Source organism: Hemicordylus capensis, chromosome 2 (genome assembly GCF_027244095.1).
Source record: "Hemicordylus capensis ecotype Gifberg chromosome 2, rHemCap1.1.pri, whole genome shotgun sequence".
In the NCBI taxonomy this organism is placed as follows: Eukaryota; Metazoa; Chordata; class Lepidosauria; order Squamata; family Cordylidae; genus Hemicordylus; species Hemicordylus capensis.
The window spans coordinates 307,455,742-307,473,305 of NC_069658.1; the positions used below are offsets into that span (position 1 = coordinate 307,455,742).

The 17,564-nt window shown below is 44.3% G+C and overlaps 1 protein-coding gene across 6 annotated transcripts in view; it reads right to left on the reverse strand.

The window, feature by feature from the left end:
- The window catches only part of CACNA2D3 (calcium voltage-gated channel auxiliary subunit alpha2delta 3), an 878,040-nt gene that overhangs the window by 81,907 nt on the left and 778,569 nt on the right, over positions 1–17,564 (reverse strand). For all 6 annotated transcript variants that reach the window (XM_053293293.1, XM_053293291.1, XM_053293290.1 and 3 more), the window contains 2 exons: positions 2,111–2,172; positions 506–550 (listed from right to left, as the gene is read on the reverse strand). In XM_053293293.1, the coding sequence (XP_053149268.1) occupies positions 506–550; positions 2,111–2,172 (107 nt within the window). The remainder of the gene's footprint in view (positions 1–505; positions 551–2,110; positions 2,173–17,564) is intronic.

Consider the following 17,564-nt stretch of genomic DNA (forward strand, 5'->3'; position numbering starts at 1 on the left):
AGTCCAGGCAAAACTTCACTATTTCATTCTGCTGAGTGGATAAATTGGTCTTGGCCTGAATAAATATACAAGTTGAGGCTTGTCATGATTTCCAGACTTGCATCTTTTGTTGCATAAACATGTATTGATACACGTAAGGTAATTCTTGTGACACCTAATGGCATAGCAGGGAAATGACTTGCCTAGCAAGCATGAGGTTGCTGTTTTGAATTCTTGCTGGTATGTTTCCCAGACTATGGGAAACACCTCTATCAGGCAGCAGCAATATAGGAAGATGCTGAAAGGCATCATCTCACACTGTGTAGGAGGTGGCAATGGTAAACCTCTCCTGTATTCTACCAAAGAAAACCACAGGGCTCTGTGGTTGCCCGGAGTCGACACCGACTCGATGGCACACTTTACCTTTAGGATAATTCTAAAACATAAATAGTTCAGTTATCCTCTAAATACATTCTACAGACAACTGTCTGAAATCCTTGTCTTGCCATTCTATAAAAATACTTACCTCATCATCGCAGCTTATAGAACACCGACCATCAAGCGAAGTGCACTGGGAAAGAATGCAACACCACCACCACATGAAATACATAAATTTCTAGTCTGCTCTTGGATTTTCAAAAGATACATGACATTTTAAAGTATTAATAAGAGGGGGAAATGAAAAGTAATTTTTAATTCCAATTTAGTGCAAAGACACATTCTCAGTTCAAATAAGAACTGCACTTGTCTTTACTCCAGCCACAGTTCCTCTGCCCATGTTGACTTGTTTCCTATCTATGCACGGAGGTGTATGTCTGATTATGTAACACACTGACAATAATGTGTCACTAATGAAAAGCAGCTTTTCAATAGTGTGTTACTGCTGATCTGTTATGCACTCAAACAGGAGCCTTGGTACACAGAGATGGAGCAGTCACCTTCACTTGCACAGAGAAAAGCATAGGTGACCATGTGATAAGAATGTGCCCAACATGGCTCTAAGACTCACCACACTAAGCTGAAAATACCTGTTTCTGACTGAGAGGACACATCAGTGGCACCTTTAATCCTTCAAAAAGGCCATGCTAGTGTTGCTTTGTGAATGTGATCTGAAGCAAAATGCTGCTACCTGGTGTTTAAGCTTATAACGTTCTTTGACCCTGTGTGATTGTACCAGATTGTATGAGAAAATGCTTTCCTAGACTAACATAATTTCAGCTCTCCTGTGCATGCTGTCTGCATCAATCGCCATAATCTCTACAGCCTTATCAAATCTTATTCGCTCTTTGGAACTTGTTCTATGTTACTTGCTCACATATATGGGTTAGCCCTGAGCAATGTACTCACCAATCAGTGTGTGCTGTAAGTGGCTAAATCAAGAAACACAACACAAAATATGTCAGTTCTGGTAGTTGTGATTGAACCCCTAAACTGTAAAGCCAAAGGGCAAAGATCAAAGTCCTTTTAAATGTTTCAGCCCTTCCTCTACACATACAACAAATGAGTGTAGGGCAGGGGTTGGGAAGGCTGTACTTCCGACATCCATTTGCATGTCTGCAACATGTCAGTTTGTGCAACTGGTACACTTGCCACACAATTGTCAACCCTGCTGGTGGTATTTAAGCAAAGCAAAGCAAAACAAAAACAAAATAGTAGTACTTGCTGATGTTTCAAAATTGAATGATACCTGCATTTGCTGAACTAATGTTTCTCCTAGGCATGCTTTTGAAGTTCTACCCATCTGAATGTCCCCCACATTTTGGAGTTAAAAATTACCTGATCTTGTTTCCAGAGCAACTGATGTATTAACAAATTATTTCCAGTTCTGTATTTCACTAAGGCCTACCTTGGATGTACTTTCACCCAAGATCATGGGTGAAATGATACTAAACTTTCTGATACTAAACTTATCAGAAAGGCTTTATTTAATTAAAAATGTACTTCTAATGTATTTATTTATTTAATTAATTAATTAATTCAATTTCTATACCACCCTTCCAAAATGGCTGGCAAAACGTATTGCTGGTAAAACGAAGTAGTTATTCAGTCAAATATATATGTCACTCTCATCAGTTCTGTAGGATAAGGCTGGCAATAACACAAGGCTTTTAAATGCCTAATTGCAACATACCTGTCTACTGGCAGTCCAAAATTTCCTCTGAAAAAACTCAAGTTTCATCTGGATACCTACAGCTGATAGAAATGATAAAGAATGTGTTTTTAAAAACTCCCTTCATATAGCAATTTTGAATTACATTTTTTAAAAAACGGAAATTTAGAAAAAGAGCATTTTTTTAGAAGTCACACCTAAGAAAATGAACAGCATATTCAGTTTACAACAGTTTACAAACCTAGGCTAGGAGTAAAACCAACTTGCACACTACTTATAGACACATGTATCTGATATGAAAAGAAATTAATTTCAATTGAACCTACGTCTTCATATATTTATTTAGCCTTGCAGCCATGCAGCCCCTTCTTAATCTTTCTCACTCCAAAGTAAATAGAATTGTTTTAATTAGTGTTCATTCCCTAAAACAGTGCTTGGAGGCTATTCTGGTCTGAATGAGGGCTCACATTGAAAGTTAATTCAGACAAAATGGAAGTACTGTTGGTTGAACCCTACTAATCTGAGTGCTGAGTGTTGAAAAGTGGTATATAAAAAATTGTTGTATTTGTATTAAACCTGTACTGGATGGGGTTGCATTCCCCTGAGATTCTATGTGTGCAGTTTGAGGATGCTTTGGGACCTGGCATAATTATTGGATCTCCATCAGGTGACAGTGGCTGCAAGGAGAACCTTTGGGCTCCTTGCAATGAGCACCTTCAGTTGATTTGGCAGCTGGAACCCCTACCTTTCCACACAGCAGGCTTTACTGAAAAACATTACTGGAGTTCGATGTTGCTAAAAAAATAAATAAATAAAAAACCAATGCAAAAAGTGGATATTTTTTATCCTGCATCTAAAGTGGGCTACATTCCAATTTATAATGCAAAACCTGAATCATGTGTGAAGTGCTCACAGGGACTTCACAGGGACTTTGGGGTTACAGGTGTGCACAAAACTGGCTGGTCCAGTTCGGTTTGAGTCCTAAGCTGCCTCGAACCAGATTGGGCCAGTTTGGTTTTGCCTCCCTTGAATCCCCCCAGTTCAGTTTGGCTCGGTGGGGGTTTGCAAATATATCTTTTGAATTTTTAAATTATTTTTGTATTTACTCCTTCCAGGGTGCTTTGCCAAGGCTGCGGGTGTGTGTGGCATGGAGGTTTTGCCTTCCCCCACTGGCCTACACTTTTTGGCAAAAAGTGTCTGGTTTGGGCAGTCTTCTGCCCTTTCCAGGCCTTTTCCCCACCATGGTGACCATTTTGGAGGCGGCTGTGCATGCGCAATGGGCACCTTCATGGCCTAGGTCATGAACCAGCCATGCAGGGCCCATTGCACATATGTGACAACCTCTAAAATGGTCACCACAATGGGGGAAAGGCCTACCGGCTCCGTGACGGTGACGGTAGTCAGCAATGAGAGACTGCTCATCTGCGGGAGAGCTTGGTAAGGTTCTCCACACTGTTTATGTGGAGAGCCTCACAAGTGAGCTAGATGGACCAATGGTCTACTCAGTATAAGGTGGCTTCCTATGCACCTATATTTATATCACACCTCCATGTTGAAAGGCCACTGAAAGCACTCCTGAACTAAAACTAATATCTGTCTGAATTCTAAAACAGCTGTGTTGAATGTGCAGAGGTAAAGGGATAGTGGGCAGCAGTGATATAGAAAGATGCTAAAAGTCATCATCTCAGAATGCATGGGAAATAGCAATGGTAAATCCCTCCTGTATTCTACCAAAGAAAACCACATTCGCAAGGAGTCGACACAGACGCAACTTTACCTTTACTTTAGTATCACTTAGTAACACAGAACAGTGGCTTCACATTAAACTTGCAGAAAAGTGGTAAATTCACAGCCTAAAAACATTTGTTCTATCATAGATACCTGGGGCCTGTTATAACATACATGCCACATGAGAGAGAATTTGAATCTATAATGAAATAATTGTGACCAATCATCCATACAATGTTCCATGTGTAATGTGGAATGATAGACTTGACAAGAAATTGTAATTCTTCCAAACTTAGATCATTATAATTTCAAGAAGAGGAAAGGCAACTGCAGTTTTCTCTCTCTCTTTACAATTGTCAGCCTTAGGAATTTTAGTGATATCAATAGATTATGTCAAAAACTTAAAGATCAGGCAGAATTACTGGAACTTGTTACTGCTTCAAGTGGAATTTCTACCATTTCAGTGGAAATTTTCCTTCTGTAAAAATAGCAGGACTGGATTTATTACTATTTCCCCAGGTGTTACATTCCCTTAAGCATTGGACCTTATAGTGCAGCTGAAGCAATGACTTGCAAGATACTGTCTAGCTAGAAACTTTCAGAAATGTAACTGAAAGTATAGACCCACATGGTATCAAAGGATAACATTAAACAAAAACCCTGGATGGTACTTATCTGTGTAATGGAAGAAAACAGAAGAAAATGCAGCTGCCACATGTGTGTCATAGAGTGGCGGTGGCAGCAGCAACATGCTTTGAAAAAACAACTTAAAGTGTCCTTTAACTCAAGTCTCTTATCATTTATATGTAACATTTTACAGACGTTTCCGGAAGACTAAATAGGGTTTTATGTACGTTTGGAATGTTTCCTCAGTATTCATTTCCCACAGCACACAATGCTTTGAACAGTCATCTCCACGTGAAGTATAATAAATAGCAATTATGAATGTTTCCTGTTTTTCATATCATAATTATTTCTTTGATTTTAGGATTACCTCCAACCCTCTCAGGTTATTCTTAAACCCCAGAGGTAACCCTGGAGGTTTTATTATAAGAAATATATTAATCTGTTCTATAAAACAATCCATCTGTTGCTAATAAAGACATAAGCCAAAACTCTGAACTAAAATTTGGATTCTTCTAATTATCTGTGTTGTGAGCCTTATTTTTGACTGACAGACACAGACACAGACACACCCCTTTCAAGAACACTGAAACTAATATAGGCATGGGCATCTAGAAGGAGGGCCAAGAAAGACCCTTCCCCCTCAATTGAACCAGAATTCTAGGAAGGTCAATTCCCTGGTAATTTCAGGCTCCATCCACCTAATGAGCCACCTGCTTAAACATCAGCAGCCTCTACGAAATCCACATCAACTATCCCAGGCTCCCAGATGCATTAGGCCAGATCTCTAGGTCCACATCAACGTTGATCCTGTCCTTTACACGCCATTAAAGTCATAGGAAAGACAGCCAAATTTTTATATCAGCACTTAATGACCCTAAATCGGTGATGGGGAATGGGGAAGCCTGATGTGACACTAGGCAAGTGTGTGCAGAAAGCCTGGCAGAGGCCTTCATCTGCAAGCCAATCTAAGGTGCCCCAGGAACACTTGTGTGTTAATCAGCATACAAGTCCTCTGGGAGACAGCTAACTTGAGTAGATACTGCAGCAAGACAAGGTGCCTGCCACAGAAATGGATCTGAGCCCCAGGTAGGTAATCCACATGGTGGGTTATCTTTTGGCCTAAGAGGATGCCAGCTCAATAGCCAAAGTCTGGAAGACACAGAAAAACTCTATACAATTGCTAGAGCCCTTTTTGTTTGAAAACAAGAAAGCGCAAATTTACAAGGTATCCAAAAGCACCTGTCCTGATAAATTCCCAAGAGTCCCTTTAAGAGTCCGTCGTGGTCAAACTTGCCTGAGTAAGTTTCCCCTTTTTTGGCCTTACCAAAGAGACACTATTTGAATTCAACTTGCACCATGGCATTATTCTGCCTGGCCAAGGGTTCCTTCTTGTATTCTCCCTTCATTCCTTTTTAGGTTTGTTATTCTATTTTTCTGGTTTTGTCAAAGGCTCGAAGATTGCCTGATGAGTTGCAATTGAAAAGTTGTAGCTGTTTTATAATCTGCAGCATTTTTGAACACGAGAATAGAGCTCAGGGAGAGGTTGGTTCTACCGGCTGGGAATGTCACAAATTTTCATCTGCACTGAGAACCTTTTTCTTACTGCTATTCCTAAGGGATTCACATGGGGAATGGACCCTGCCAGGCAGATTACTCAAATGCAAGTGAATTGGTTGGAGAAGGTGGGCAGACAAATTCACCCACATAACATTTCTGAAGCACTTTGTTCATGTAAAGGTGCTTCATTTTTAATTTAAAAATGGTCAAGGTGTGTCACATGATTAAAATGCCACAAAATAACAATAGAAACAACTAAATAAAAACATTACAAAACAAGAGGCAGAGACAACAGAGAAAACTATTGAAGAGTAAATCAGTTTAAATCCTGCTACCAGAGAGAGTAAACAGGCCAAACCCTGTCTATAGTTATGACAGAAAGGCAACTAAGGGGAGGCAAGGTAAGCCTCCTTAGACAGAAAAATCCATACCCAACATGTGGCCACTGAAAAAGCCCTCTCCTCCATCCCAACCAAATACAGTTAAAACACTGATGGGATTTGAAAAGGGATCCCATGTAAGATCTCAATAAAAGGGCAGGTTCATGGGGAAAAGGTGTTATTTGGGGTATTCATGTCCCAAACCATATAAGGCTAGACATTTTGAATTGGATTCAGAAACTAAATGGAAGTCAGTGTAGCTGTTGTAGTAAGGAAATATCTTCTACCCATCTCTTGCACCCAGAATACAATGTGGCTGCTGCCCTGTGGGTGAGTCTGTGTGGGATTGGGGCCAGGGTGAGTGTGTCAGCAGTTCCTGAGGACCATCTGCCCAGATTAGCCATCTTTCTGGGCTTATGAAAGACTCCTCCCTATGTTCAGTTGCCAGAAGCCTTGTAGGGAGGAAGACACTTTAACATCTGCTTCCCAGAAACAGAGGCTGCCTAGTGGTGAAAGCCTGTTTTGCTGCTGTCTGCTGTTGTAAATCTGCCAGCCTTGTGCCCCCTAACTTGTGGGGCTGTGGCTGCTGCCCTGTGGGTGAGTCTGTGCAGGATTGGGGCCAGAGGGATTGAGTCAGCAGCTCCTGAGGACCATCTGCCCAGATTAGCCAGCTTTCTGGGTTTATAAAGGACTGCTGCCTATGGCAGCCCCCGCCCCCACCATCGAAGGGGCAACACCAAAGGGGGTCACCCGTTTGGGGGAGCCACTTCCGGGGACAATGAGGGTGAGAGCCAGGTATTTTTATTTTGGCTTCTGTTGTTTTTAGGCCCTGGATGTTTCAGATGTGTCTTGGTTTGTCTGGGGATAGAGAGACAGGAGGCGTGTCCACTGACTATGTGTGGCTATTCTGGCTGTGGTGGGGAACAGAAGAACTAATGTTGGCAAGTCAGTTAGCCATTATAGGGGAAGGAAATCAGAAATTTAATAGCTGTTTTCCCCTTCTGGCTGTGACCTTGGAGAGCATTGCCAACCTCCCACATACCCTCACCTTCCTCCTCTGTAATGCCAGATCTATCCAGAATAAGTCAGAAACTCTCCATGACTTGATTCTGGATGAAGGGGCAGATCTGGCATGTATTACAGAGACTTGGCTGGGGGAGGCTGGTGGGCCAGTCTGGTCCCAGCTTCTCCCTCCAGGGCACTCTGTTGTAGAGCAGGTGCAGGGACATGGGGAGGGGAGAGTGGCTGTAGTCTACAAGAACAACATCTCCCTGACTCGGATCTCTGTTGAAGTATCTGGCCATACTGAATGTGTGTACCTTAAGTTTGGCGACCAGAGATAGACAGGAACTTCTGTTGGCGTACAATTCAGACACTGCAGTAATTGTGGTGTCTAAATCCCAATCTTGCTTTGAAGAAGCAAGATAGAAAAAGTATTGACACTTTTGAACTTTGGTGCTGGAGAAGACTTTTGAGAATACCATGGACAGCAGGACGGCCTGCTGCCCAACAGAGACCCTAAGTGAGCTGACAGACTTGGCTTGGTTTTGGTGTTGGAGTCCCCCAGGCTTGTGGTGTTGGGGGACTTCAATGTCCCCTTTGGGACCAATCTGTCTGGGGCAGTTCAGGAGTTCAAAGCGGCCATGACAACTATGAGCCTATCCCAAGGGGTCTCAGGACTGACAAATATTGCTGGTCACATTCTTGATCTGGTCTTTCATTCTGATCAGGGTGGTATTCTGTGGGTGGGGACTCCTGTGATTTCCCCATGGTCATGGACGGACCACCATCTGACTAAGGTTGGCCTCACAGTCATACCCCACCTTCGCAGGGGCAAGAGGCCCATTAGAATGGTCCACCTGAGAAAGTTATTGAGTCCAATAGGGTTTGAAGAAGCCTTGGAAGGATTTAATGTTGGCTCTGCAGGTGATCCTGTTGATGCACTGGTAGAGAATTGGAACAGCAAACAAAGCAGGGCAGTAGACATGATATCTCCTAAGCATCCTCTCCGACCTGCTTCAAAATTGGCCCCTTGGTATATGGAAGAACTACAGGGGCTGAAGTGGTGAAATAGACAACTGGAGCGCAAGTGGAGGAAGACTAGATTCTAATCCAATAAATTACAACATAGAGCATATTTGAAGATTCGTGCTCTGGCAGTATGGGTGGCAAAGAAGCAATTCTTTTCAGCCCGTATTGTGTCTACAAGTTCAAGTCCAGTGGAGTTGTTCAGGGTTGTGAGAAAGCTAATAAGTGCCCCTCTTCCCTTGAATCAGAACTTGGAACCATCTATTACCTCCTGTGGCGTGTTTAATGATTTGTGTGTGGATAAAATCTCTTGTATTCAGGCCAATTTGGATTTGATTGATTGATTGATTAAGTGCTGTCAAGTCAGTGTCAACCGTTAGCGACCACATAGATAGATTTTCTCCAGAATTATCTGTCTTCAACTTGGCCTTCAAGTTCTCTCAGTGGTGAATTCATTGCTGTCGTAATCGAGTCCAGCCACATTATTGCTGGTCATCCTCTTCTTCTCTTTCTTTCAACTTTTCCCAGCATTTTGGACTTCTCAAGCGAGCTGGGTCCAAAGCATGATAGTTTGAGCCTGGTCATTTGTGCCATGAGTGCAGGTGTCCAGTATCTCCTCTTATATGGACAGGCTGGATCAGTTCCAGTTTGTGACTCCTGAGGATGTGGACAATCTGCTTGGAGCAGTGTGGCCTACCACCTGTTCTCTTGAACCTTGCCCAACATGGTTTATGCTATCTGGCAGGAAGGAGTGGAGCCATTGTATAACTGTGCCCCCCAAGTCCTAACCCAGAGAGGATACCCAGAATGATACCATGATCAATGGTATTGAAAGCCATTCAGATGTCCAGGAGAATCAACAGAGTCACACTCCCTCTATCTACATCTCAGCATAGGTAATCAAGGCAGTTTTGACATCTTACCTAGATCATAAGCCAGATTGGAAAAGATTTAGATAAGGAGGCGCTTCACATGATTGGTGTGAAGCGCTGGAGGGGGTTCTGTGGGGAAAGCAGGCAGACGAACAGCTGCTTGTAGCTGGGCAGCTGGACTGGCCACACACATGACTGCTGGCTCCGTCACGGAGCCGACAGGTGTGGCAGGGATCGGGGTCCACGTGGCACCTGGAAGTTCCAGGATGCCCCGCATGAGCATGCAGAGTATCTTGGAGAAACCTCTGAACCTGAGGCTGCTTGCATCCTCCCGGAGGGGGGTCTCCTAGTTTGTCGCCATGGCATGGAGCCACGCTGTGGTGGCATACGATCAGAAGACCCGGGTTAGCAGAGCGTTTGCTCTGTTAACCTGGGCAAAGGGTAGGGCTACTTTGGTGGGCTAGCCACCAGAGAACCACTGGGCTCGCCCATGAGCCCACTGGTTCTCATAATGGGTAAAAACTGGACTGGGCATCTTTTACTCGTTTAACCCCCATCGTGAGAATAGCCTCAAGATTTCATCCTGAGCCACTGCAGCTGAGACACTACTATACTCCCCAACACCTTACCCCAAGACGGAAGGTTTGAAACTAGCCAGAAGTTAGTTTAAATGGCTGGATCCAGTGGGGGCTTTTAAAGAAGGAGGCCTATTAATCATCTCCTTCAATTGGTGGGGGGGCACCACCGACTGACTGAGGAGGGCATTTAACATCACACCACCTACTGACTCAGATAGTAATCTGTCCATTACAAAGATTTTAAAGCTGTCTTTAAAGCTGTACCCCATGGGCTTGTGGTTTTGGGGATGGTTGGCACCCCATGTGCACTACATCACAACTCATAAGAACATAAGAACAGCCCTGCTGGATCAGGCCCAAGGCCCATCTAGTCCAGCAACCCATTTCACACAGTGGCCCACCAGATGCCGCTGGAAGCCACAGGCAGGAGTTGAGGGCATGCCCTCTCTCTTGCTGTTACTTACCGGCAACTGGTACCCAGAGGCACCCCGCCCCCAAGGCTGGAGGTGGCCTACAGCCCTCCAACTAGTAGCCATCAATAGACCTCTCCTCCATGAAATTATCCAAACCCCTCTTAAAGCCATCCAGGTTGTTGGCTGTCACCACATCTCATGGCAAAGAATTCCACAAGTTGATTATGCGTTGTGTTGGTCCTAGATTTCCTGGCAATCATCCGTTTGCTGGTCCTAGATTTCCTGGCAATCAGTTTCATGGGATGACCCCTGGTTCTAGTGTTCTGGGAGAGGGAGAAGAATTTCTCTCTATCCACTTTCTCAACACCATGCATGATTTTATAGATCTCTATCATGTCTCCCTGCAGTCGTCTTTTTTCTAAACTAAATAGCCCCAGGTGTTGTAGCCCAGCCTCATAAGAAAGGTGCTTTAGGCCCCTGATCATCTTGGTTGCCCTCTTCTGCACCTTTTCCAGTTCTACAATGCCCTTTTTTAGATGTGGTGACCAGAATTGTACACAGTATTCCAGGTGTGGCCGCACCATAGTTTTGTATAAGGGCATTATAATATTAGCAGTTTTATTTTCAATCCCCTTCCTAATGATCCCTAGCATGGAATTGGCCTTTTTAACAGCTGCCGCACATTGAGTCGACACTTTTAATGAGCTGTCCACCACGACACCAAGATCCCTTTCCTGGTCAGTCACCGACAGCTCGGACCCCATCAGCATGTACTTGAAGTTGGGGTTCTTCATCCCAATGTGCATCACTTTACACTTGCCAACATTGAACCTCATTTGCCACTTTGTCGCCCACTCCCCCAGTTTGGAGAGATCCTTTTGGAGCTCTTCACAATCATTTATGGATTTCACTACCCGAAAGAGTTTGGTATCATCTGCAAATTTGGCCACATCGCTGCTTACCTCTGCTTCTAGATCATTTATGAACAAATTAAAAAGCACCGGTCCCAGTACAGATCCCTGGGGGACCCCACTTCTTACTTCCCTCCATTGAGAAAACTCTCCATTTATACCTACCCTCTGTTTCCTGTCTTTCAACCAGTTAGCAATCCACACATGTACTTGTCCCCTTATCCCATGACCACTAAGTTTCCTCAGGAGTCTTTGATAAGGAACTTTGTCAAAAGCTTTTTGCAAGTCCAGGTATACGATGTCAACTGGATCACCTTGATCCACACATAAGTTATATATTTTATCAAGGAGGTCGGCAATTTCACATTTGAGTTCTTTGGGGACTTTTGGATAGATGCCATCCGGCCCTGGTGATTTGTTAGTTTTCAGTTTTTCCAGACAGTTTAGAACATCACCTCTCGTTACTTCTATTTGGCTCAGTTCTTTAGCCGCCATCCCTGAAAAGCCTGGTTCAGGAACAGGTATATGCTCAGTATCCTCTGCTGTGAAGATGGACTCAAAGAACTCATTTATCTTCTCTGCAACCTCCATATCCTCCTTAAAAATCCCTTTCACTCCCTCATTGTCTATTGGTCCAACTGCCTCCCTGTCAGGTTTCCTGCTTCTGATGTATTTAAAGAAGTTTTTGTTATTCCCCTTGATGCTTTTAGCTAAATGTTCCTCAAACTCTCTTTTCGCCTCCCTTATTGTTGCCTTGCATTACTTTTGCCAGAGTTTGTGTTCCTTTCTGTTCTCTTCATTTGGCCAGGCCTTCCAATTTCGGAAGGAAGTTTCAGAGGAACTCACTCTGTCCCAGCCTGGTGCTACCCAAGTGGAATTATGGGACTGCTGAAACCCCCATTATTCCCTAAGGGGAAAAACCCTTAAAGACACACAAACTTCAATAAACCTTAAAGTTGCACAAACTTTAAACATTTGTTTAAAAAGTCACCCTTTTGGCCAATTTCTTTGAAATTTCGGTGGTAGCTTCTACCCATGGGGTATTACATCCACCCCACTCTTCTGCCCCAAACCCCTTTTTGCCCCAAATAAATTCAAATTTGGATTAATTTTTATCCAAATTGAATTTTGGGGGCAGATTCGGATCCAAAACAAATTGAGGTGATTCAATTCAGGTACAAATCAATTTTTTAAAAAATCAATTCATGCACATCCCTAATATACATTATTGTTGGGTCTGATCCAGCAGGCCTGTTCTTATGTAACATTGGGACGGCGACAGAAGGTGCCATTCATCCAACCACTGACACTATTCAGCTTTGCTTCCAATGATTTGCAGTTACAGAGCATCATGTGTCCTTAAAAAGTAGCACTTTGGTGCAGTGCTCAAAATGGCTTAACTTTAGGTACTTCCTGCTGGAGTAAAGCTGCCAGAGAGGAAACAATGGGGGAGAAGTGTGACTTCACCAAACAAGGTTGGAGTAAGCCGGGCCAAAGTTCTCCTTACAACCAACAGGAGATAACATTCCTTAGTTGTGCATCCGTGCATGCACACCCATACACCCTTCACATGCCATAAACATCAAAATGCCCATCATTTAAGAAGTTACTCCATGTCTGTGAGGATCATAGTATCTAACCTTACATATTATGGACTACTACCACTAGCGTATTAAAGTGCAATGGTAAAACTGCTGCACTGCCATATGACTATGTTTTTGCTACAAGAAAATAAAAGAAAGGCAATCCTTAAATTGGTGCTGGATAGATAATTCAATAAAAGTATGCTGGGCAACACATTTTGACAAAATGTCTTCTTCCAGGACAATAGTTACAAGCCCTCCTGTTTCAAAATATTGTAAGCTGAATGCCAGGATATGTCCCTGCAAGGAAAGCACAGGCTTGGGAGAAGATGTGTAGTAGACTGTGGTCAAATGAAAAGCAAATGTGCATACATTGTACACACAGAAAAAAAAAACAATCATGTGCAAAGGCCCCACATATTCTCTGTATGAAAATGGAGCAAATACTCTATGTGTTCCTATACTTTTGATAACATGGATCTTGGCATTTATAGAGGAGATTAACTACCTTAACATGTTAAGACATGTTAAGTCTTAACATGTTAAGTCTTCATGTGTGTCTGTTAAGACATACATGTGTGTCTGTCTTAACAGACACACATGTTACATTCCTTTAAAGCAGCTTTACCCACTAGTTATCCATTATCCACATTCATTCATTTATTTAACGTTAGTGGGTTTTTTTTGAAGGAACATTCTCTAATCTGTGCAAAAGATAGCAGAGCACTACATTGTTCAATATAAACATAAGGTACTTACTATGTTGGCTAACAGCCAGTTATCCTGAAGTACCCTGATCTTTAGTTTAAAGCCATGTTGAAACAAGAAGTCATTAATTAAACCCCGGCAAGATTTTAACATAAACTGAAATGCCGGGATTTCCCTTTTCATAATCTGCCTTCCTCCAGTAGTCTCTCCAAACAGAGAAGGGTTTTTTTAAAGGGTAGATCAGTAATGTTAATAGCTTCTCAAAACGTTAATTACAGATGTGCCTGGCTCCTCTTCCCCACTTTGCTCCACCTAGTTATGCATCCAGAGTCCAGACAATGAACTTTGCTTTTCCTAACCGAAAGCAAATTGAAGAGAATCAAACAACAGGAAGGTTCAGATAATTCTCTGCATCAGTACAACACCACAGGGATGGGGCAGAATTGTGCTACCACAGAACTGAGGCTGGAATCGCAGCTTTTAGTGGAAATATACATTTCTGGAGCAGACCCAGAATTCACTGCTTTCCAATACATTCCATTCTGGAAATAAATAGAATTATTTGGTGCAGAGATTAGAGATGTGTTTGCCTCCAGTTCTCTGACTTGGAGCAGCAGATGGGGCCCTTGGACAAATTCCTCTGCAGGAATCTCCAATGGCTCACCACCTCCCATGGCTCTCAGCGGACTTCTCCATGTCTCCCAGTCTGTCATTCTCCCACCCATGTGGCTCCTTCTGCCAAGGTGACCAGGCAGCAGCTAGCTGCTCATTCCTACAGGAGCACCATCTTAGAATTCCCATATTCTGCTCAGTAAGCTTTCTTCTCCATAAGCTTTCCCAGAGGGCAAGCTTAATTGCAGGATTACACAACGAATCATTAGTTGCAAAGAAGCTACATAGAAGCCACCACCTGTAGCCAAAATTCTGGGGACGTTCACATAGGGCTGCTTTGATGTGGCATCTTTTCCATTCCTTTCCATTTTCCCCATTGATCATTCATACCACTTGTTTCCGGTTTGTTCTGTGGCCAGTGGCTTTCTAGAGTAGGTGGGATGCTACACCTCCTTTTTTAACCTATCACACATGCATGGTGTGTGCTTCTAAAAACTTGCATTTCAGTGAATTGAAAAATGATTATTATTAACTTGTTTTTAGGGGGTCTTCCACAATATTACCCAGCTGTTGGCCCCCCTCCATCCCTCCCACCCTCCTGGCTAGAAAGCTGAAGAGGAGGTGGGGAGAGTAAGCCAAGCCAGCCGGGCAAGCAGAGAAGCATGGAGGCTTCCATGGGGCTCAGATAGGGCTGAGAGAGATTCCTGCCTGGAACCTTGGAGAAACCCCTGCCAGTCTGTGAAGACAATACTGAGCTAGACAGACCAATGGTCTGACTCAGTATATGGCAGTTTCCTATGTTCCTATGTTCCTAAGTAATTTTGAGAGGACAAATGGTCTTGTGGTAGCAAGCATGACTTGTCCCCATAGCTAAGCAGGGTCTGCCCTGCTTGCATATGAATGGGAGACTTGATGTGTGAGCACTGCAAGACATTCCCCTCAGGGGATGAAGCCGCTCTGGGAAGAGCAGAAGGTTTCAAGTTCCCTCCCTGGCTTCTCCAAGATAGGGCTGAGAGAAATTCCTGTCTGCAACCTTGGAGAAGCCGCTGCCAGTCTGTGAAGACAATACTAAGCTAGATAGACCAATGGTCTGACTCAGTATATGGCAGTTCCCTATATTCCAGGTTCGACATCGAATGTGTTCTATGTAAAACCTGTTCGGTTTGATGGTTCGGGGTTGAACCGAACCATCCTCTGTTGGGTCCGGCCCAGGACCGAACACCCCGCGACTGCTTGGGGGTTCATAGACCTTTTTAAAATAAAAAATTAAAAACAATTTTTTTTACCATACCCCCATCAGGGGAGTTGTTGGAGGCTGTGGGGTGTGTATGTGTGTCCACATAGGTCCCCCCCCCCGCCAGCCTTCCCTGCAGCCCAACCCGGCCCATTCAGCTGATTCTTTGGCCCATTCGGGCCTTCCCCCTCTGGCACGGTGGCCATTTTGGAGGCTGCTGTGCCTGTGCAATTGGCCTCTACGTGGCCTGGGTTATACAGAGGCCTATTGCAGGCACGGTGGCCTCCAAAATGGCCACCACACTGGAGGGAGAAGGCCCGAACAGGCTGAAGAGCTAGCTGAACAGCCAGTTTGGGCTGCATGGAAGGCCAGCAGGGGGAGGGAGAACCTCCACGTATTCCCCCCCCCCGACACCTCCAACAACTCCCCCAAAGGGGGTAAGATTAAAATTAAAAAAAAAAAATCCATAGAGCCCCTGGACCAAACTGAACGGGGGTGGGTGGGTGCTGGACCAAACTGGCCTGGTCCAGTTCAAGTCCAGTCTGGCCTTGAACCGATCCGGGCCAGCTGGTTCCGTCCACATCCTAGGAGGCAGTTGCAAGGATCCTTTTTTCTGTCTCTTTTATCCCCCCTCCCTCCACCCACCCGGTGTGACTTGGCAAAGACAGTGGTTTTGCTGGTGTTCTACAAGACTGCCTAGCATTTTTTTTTTTTAAGCAAAGAAAGAACATAAGAACAGCCCTGCTGGATCAGGCCCAAGGCCCATCTAGTCCAGCATCCTGTTTCACACAGTGGCCCACCAGATGCCACTGGAAGCCACAGACAGGAGTTGAGGGACAGAAGTCACTGCTCTATCAATATGGCCCCTCCATACATCTCAGAAGAAATGTTGGGGTACTTGGAAATATACCAAGCACCTGCCATAGAAAGTGGAGCTTTTTAATAGGGGTGTGCTCAAAAAACTACCTGGCCCAATTCAGTTTGAGTTCGAACCGGACCCAAACCACACCAGGCCAGTTTGGTTTGGGACCCCTTCAGACCCCTCCCCCCATTTGGTTCAGTTTGGAAGAGGGAGCAAACATTTTTGGACCCCCCTTTTTAACTTAGCCTTCTGGAGGGCTTCTCCAAGGTGGTGGTGGGGGTCCACAGAGGTTCCCCTGCCTCCTGCTGGCCTTTATTTTTGTAAAAATAACACGGTCCCAGCGTCTTTGGCCCTTTCCAGGCCTAGTTCCCTGTGTGACGGCCATTTTGGAGGCCACCACACTTGCACAGTGGGACCCTGCAATGCTTGGGACATCACCCCGAACTAGGGTGGGTGGGTTTCAGTCTGGGGTTGAGCCAAACTGGGGGTGGTTTGGCTCAACCCTGAACCTTCAAACCGAACAGGTTCAACATTGAACCAGTTTGGATTCGAACCTGTTTGCACACCCCTACTTTTTAGCATGGAGGTAATTCTGGTTAAGCCTAATGCACAGGAAAACCCCTGAATTGTGTATGGAGTGCTCCGCAATACCTCACAGGGACTTCAAGATAAATTTCTCGGATGTGCAAACACACACACACACACCACTCCCGAGGAACTGAGAGGTAAATTTGCCATCTGGGAAATCCCCATTGGGTTCTGATAAGCTTATTGCAGCAGCAGCAACACACATTCTTTATTCCCACTTCCCACAGTGGTGCCATTTCTAGCCTACTTTCCAGTAGGCTTATGAGATCACCCGGCATTCTGTGTGTGTGTCTGTCCGTGTGTGTCTCTCCCCTATCAACTTCGCAATGCCTGGACCAATATGAACCAAATCAGGTACATTTTTAGGGAAACATAGGGTCACTTCAATGGCATAGTTTTTGATGATGTCATCCACCCTGATCCAATATGATGGTGTAAACCTTTGAGGTGCAAGTGGGCTAACTTGTGAACCGCCTAACTGATTTGAACCAAATTTGCTACAGCTGTAGGAACACATAGGGATGCCCAATGGTGTGGTGTGTGATGATGTCATCCACTCAAATTCAAAATGGCAGCCATATGAACGTCTGAGGTTCTAGTAGGCTAATTTGTGGACTGTCTAATCCATTTGAAACAAATTGGGTACAGTTGCAGTGAGTGACACACAGGGCCACCTCAATGGCATAGTTTGTGAAGATGTCATCCACCCCAATCCAAGATGGCGGACACAAGCCTTTGAGGTGCAAGCTCACTAACTTGTGGGCAGTCTAACCGATTTGAACCACATTTGCTAC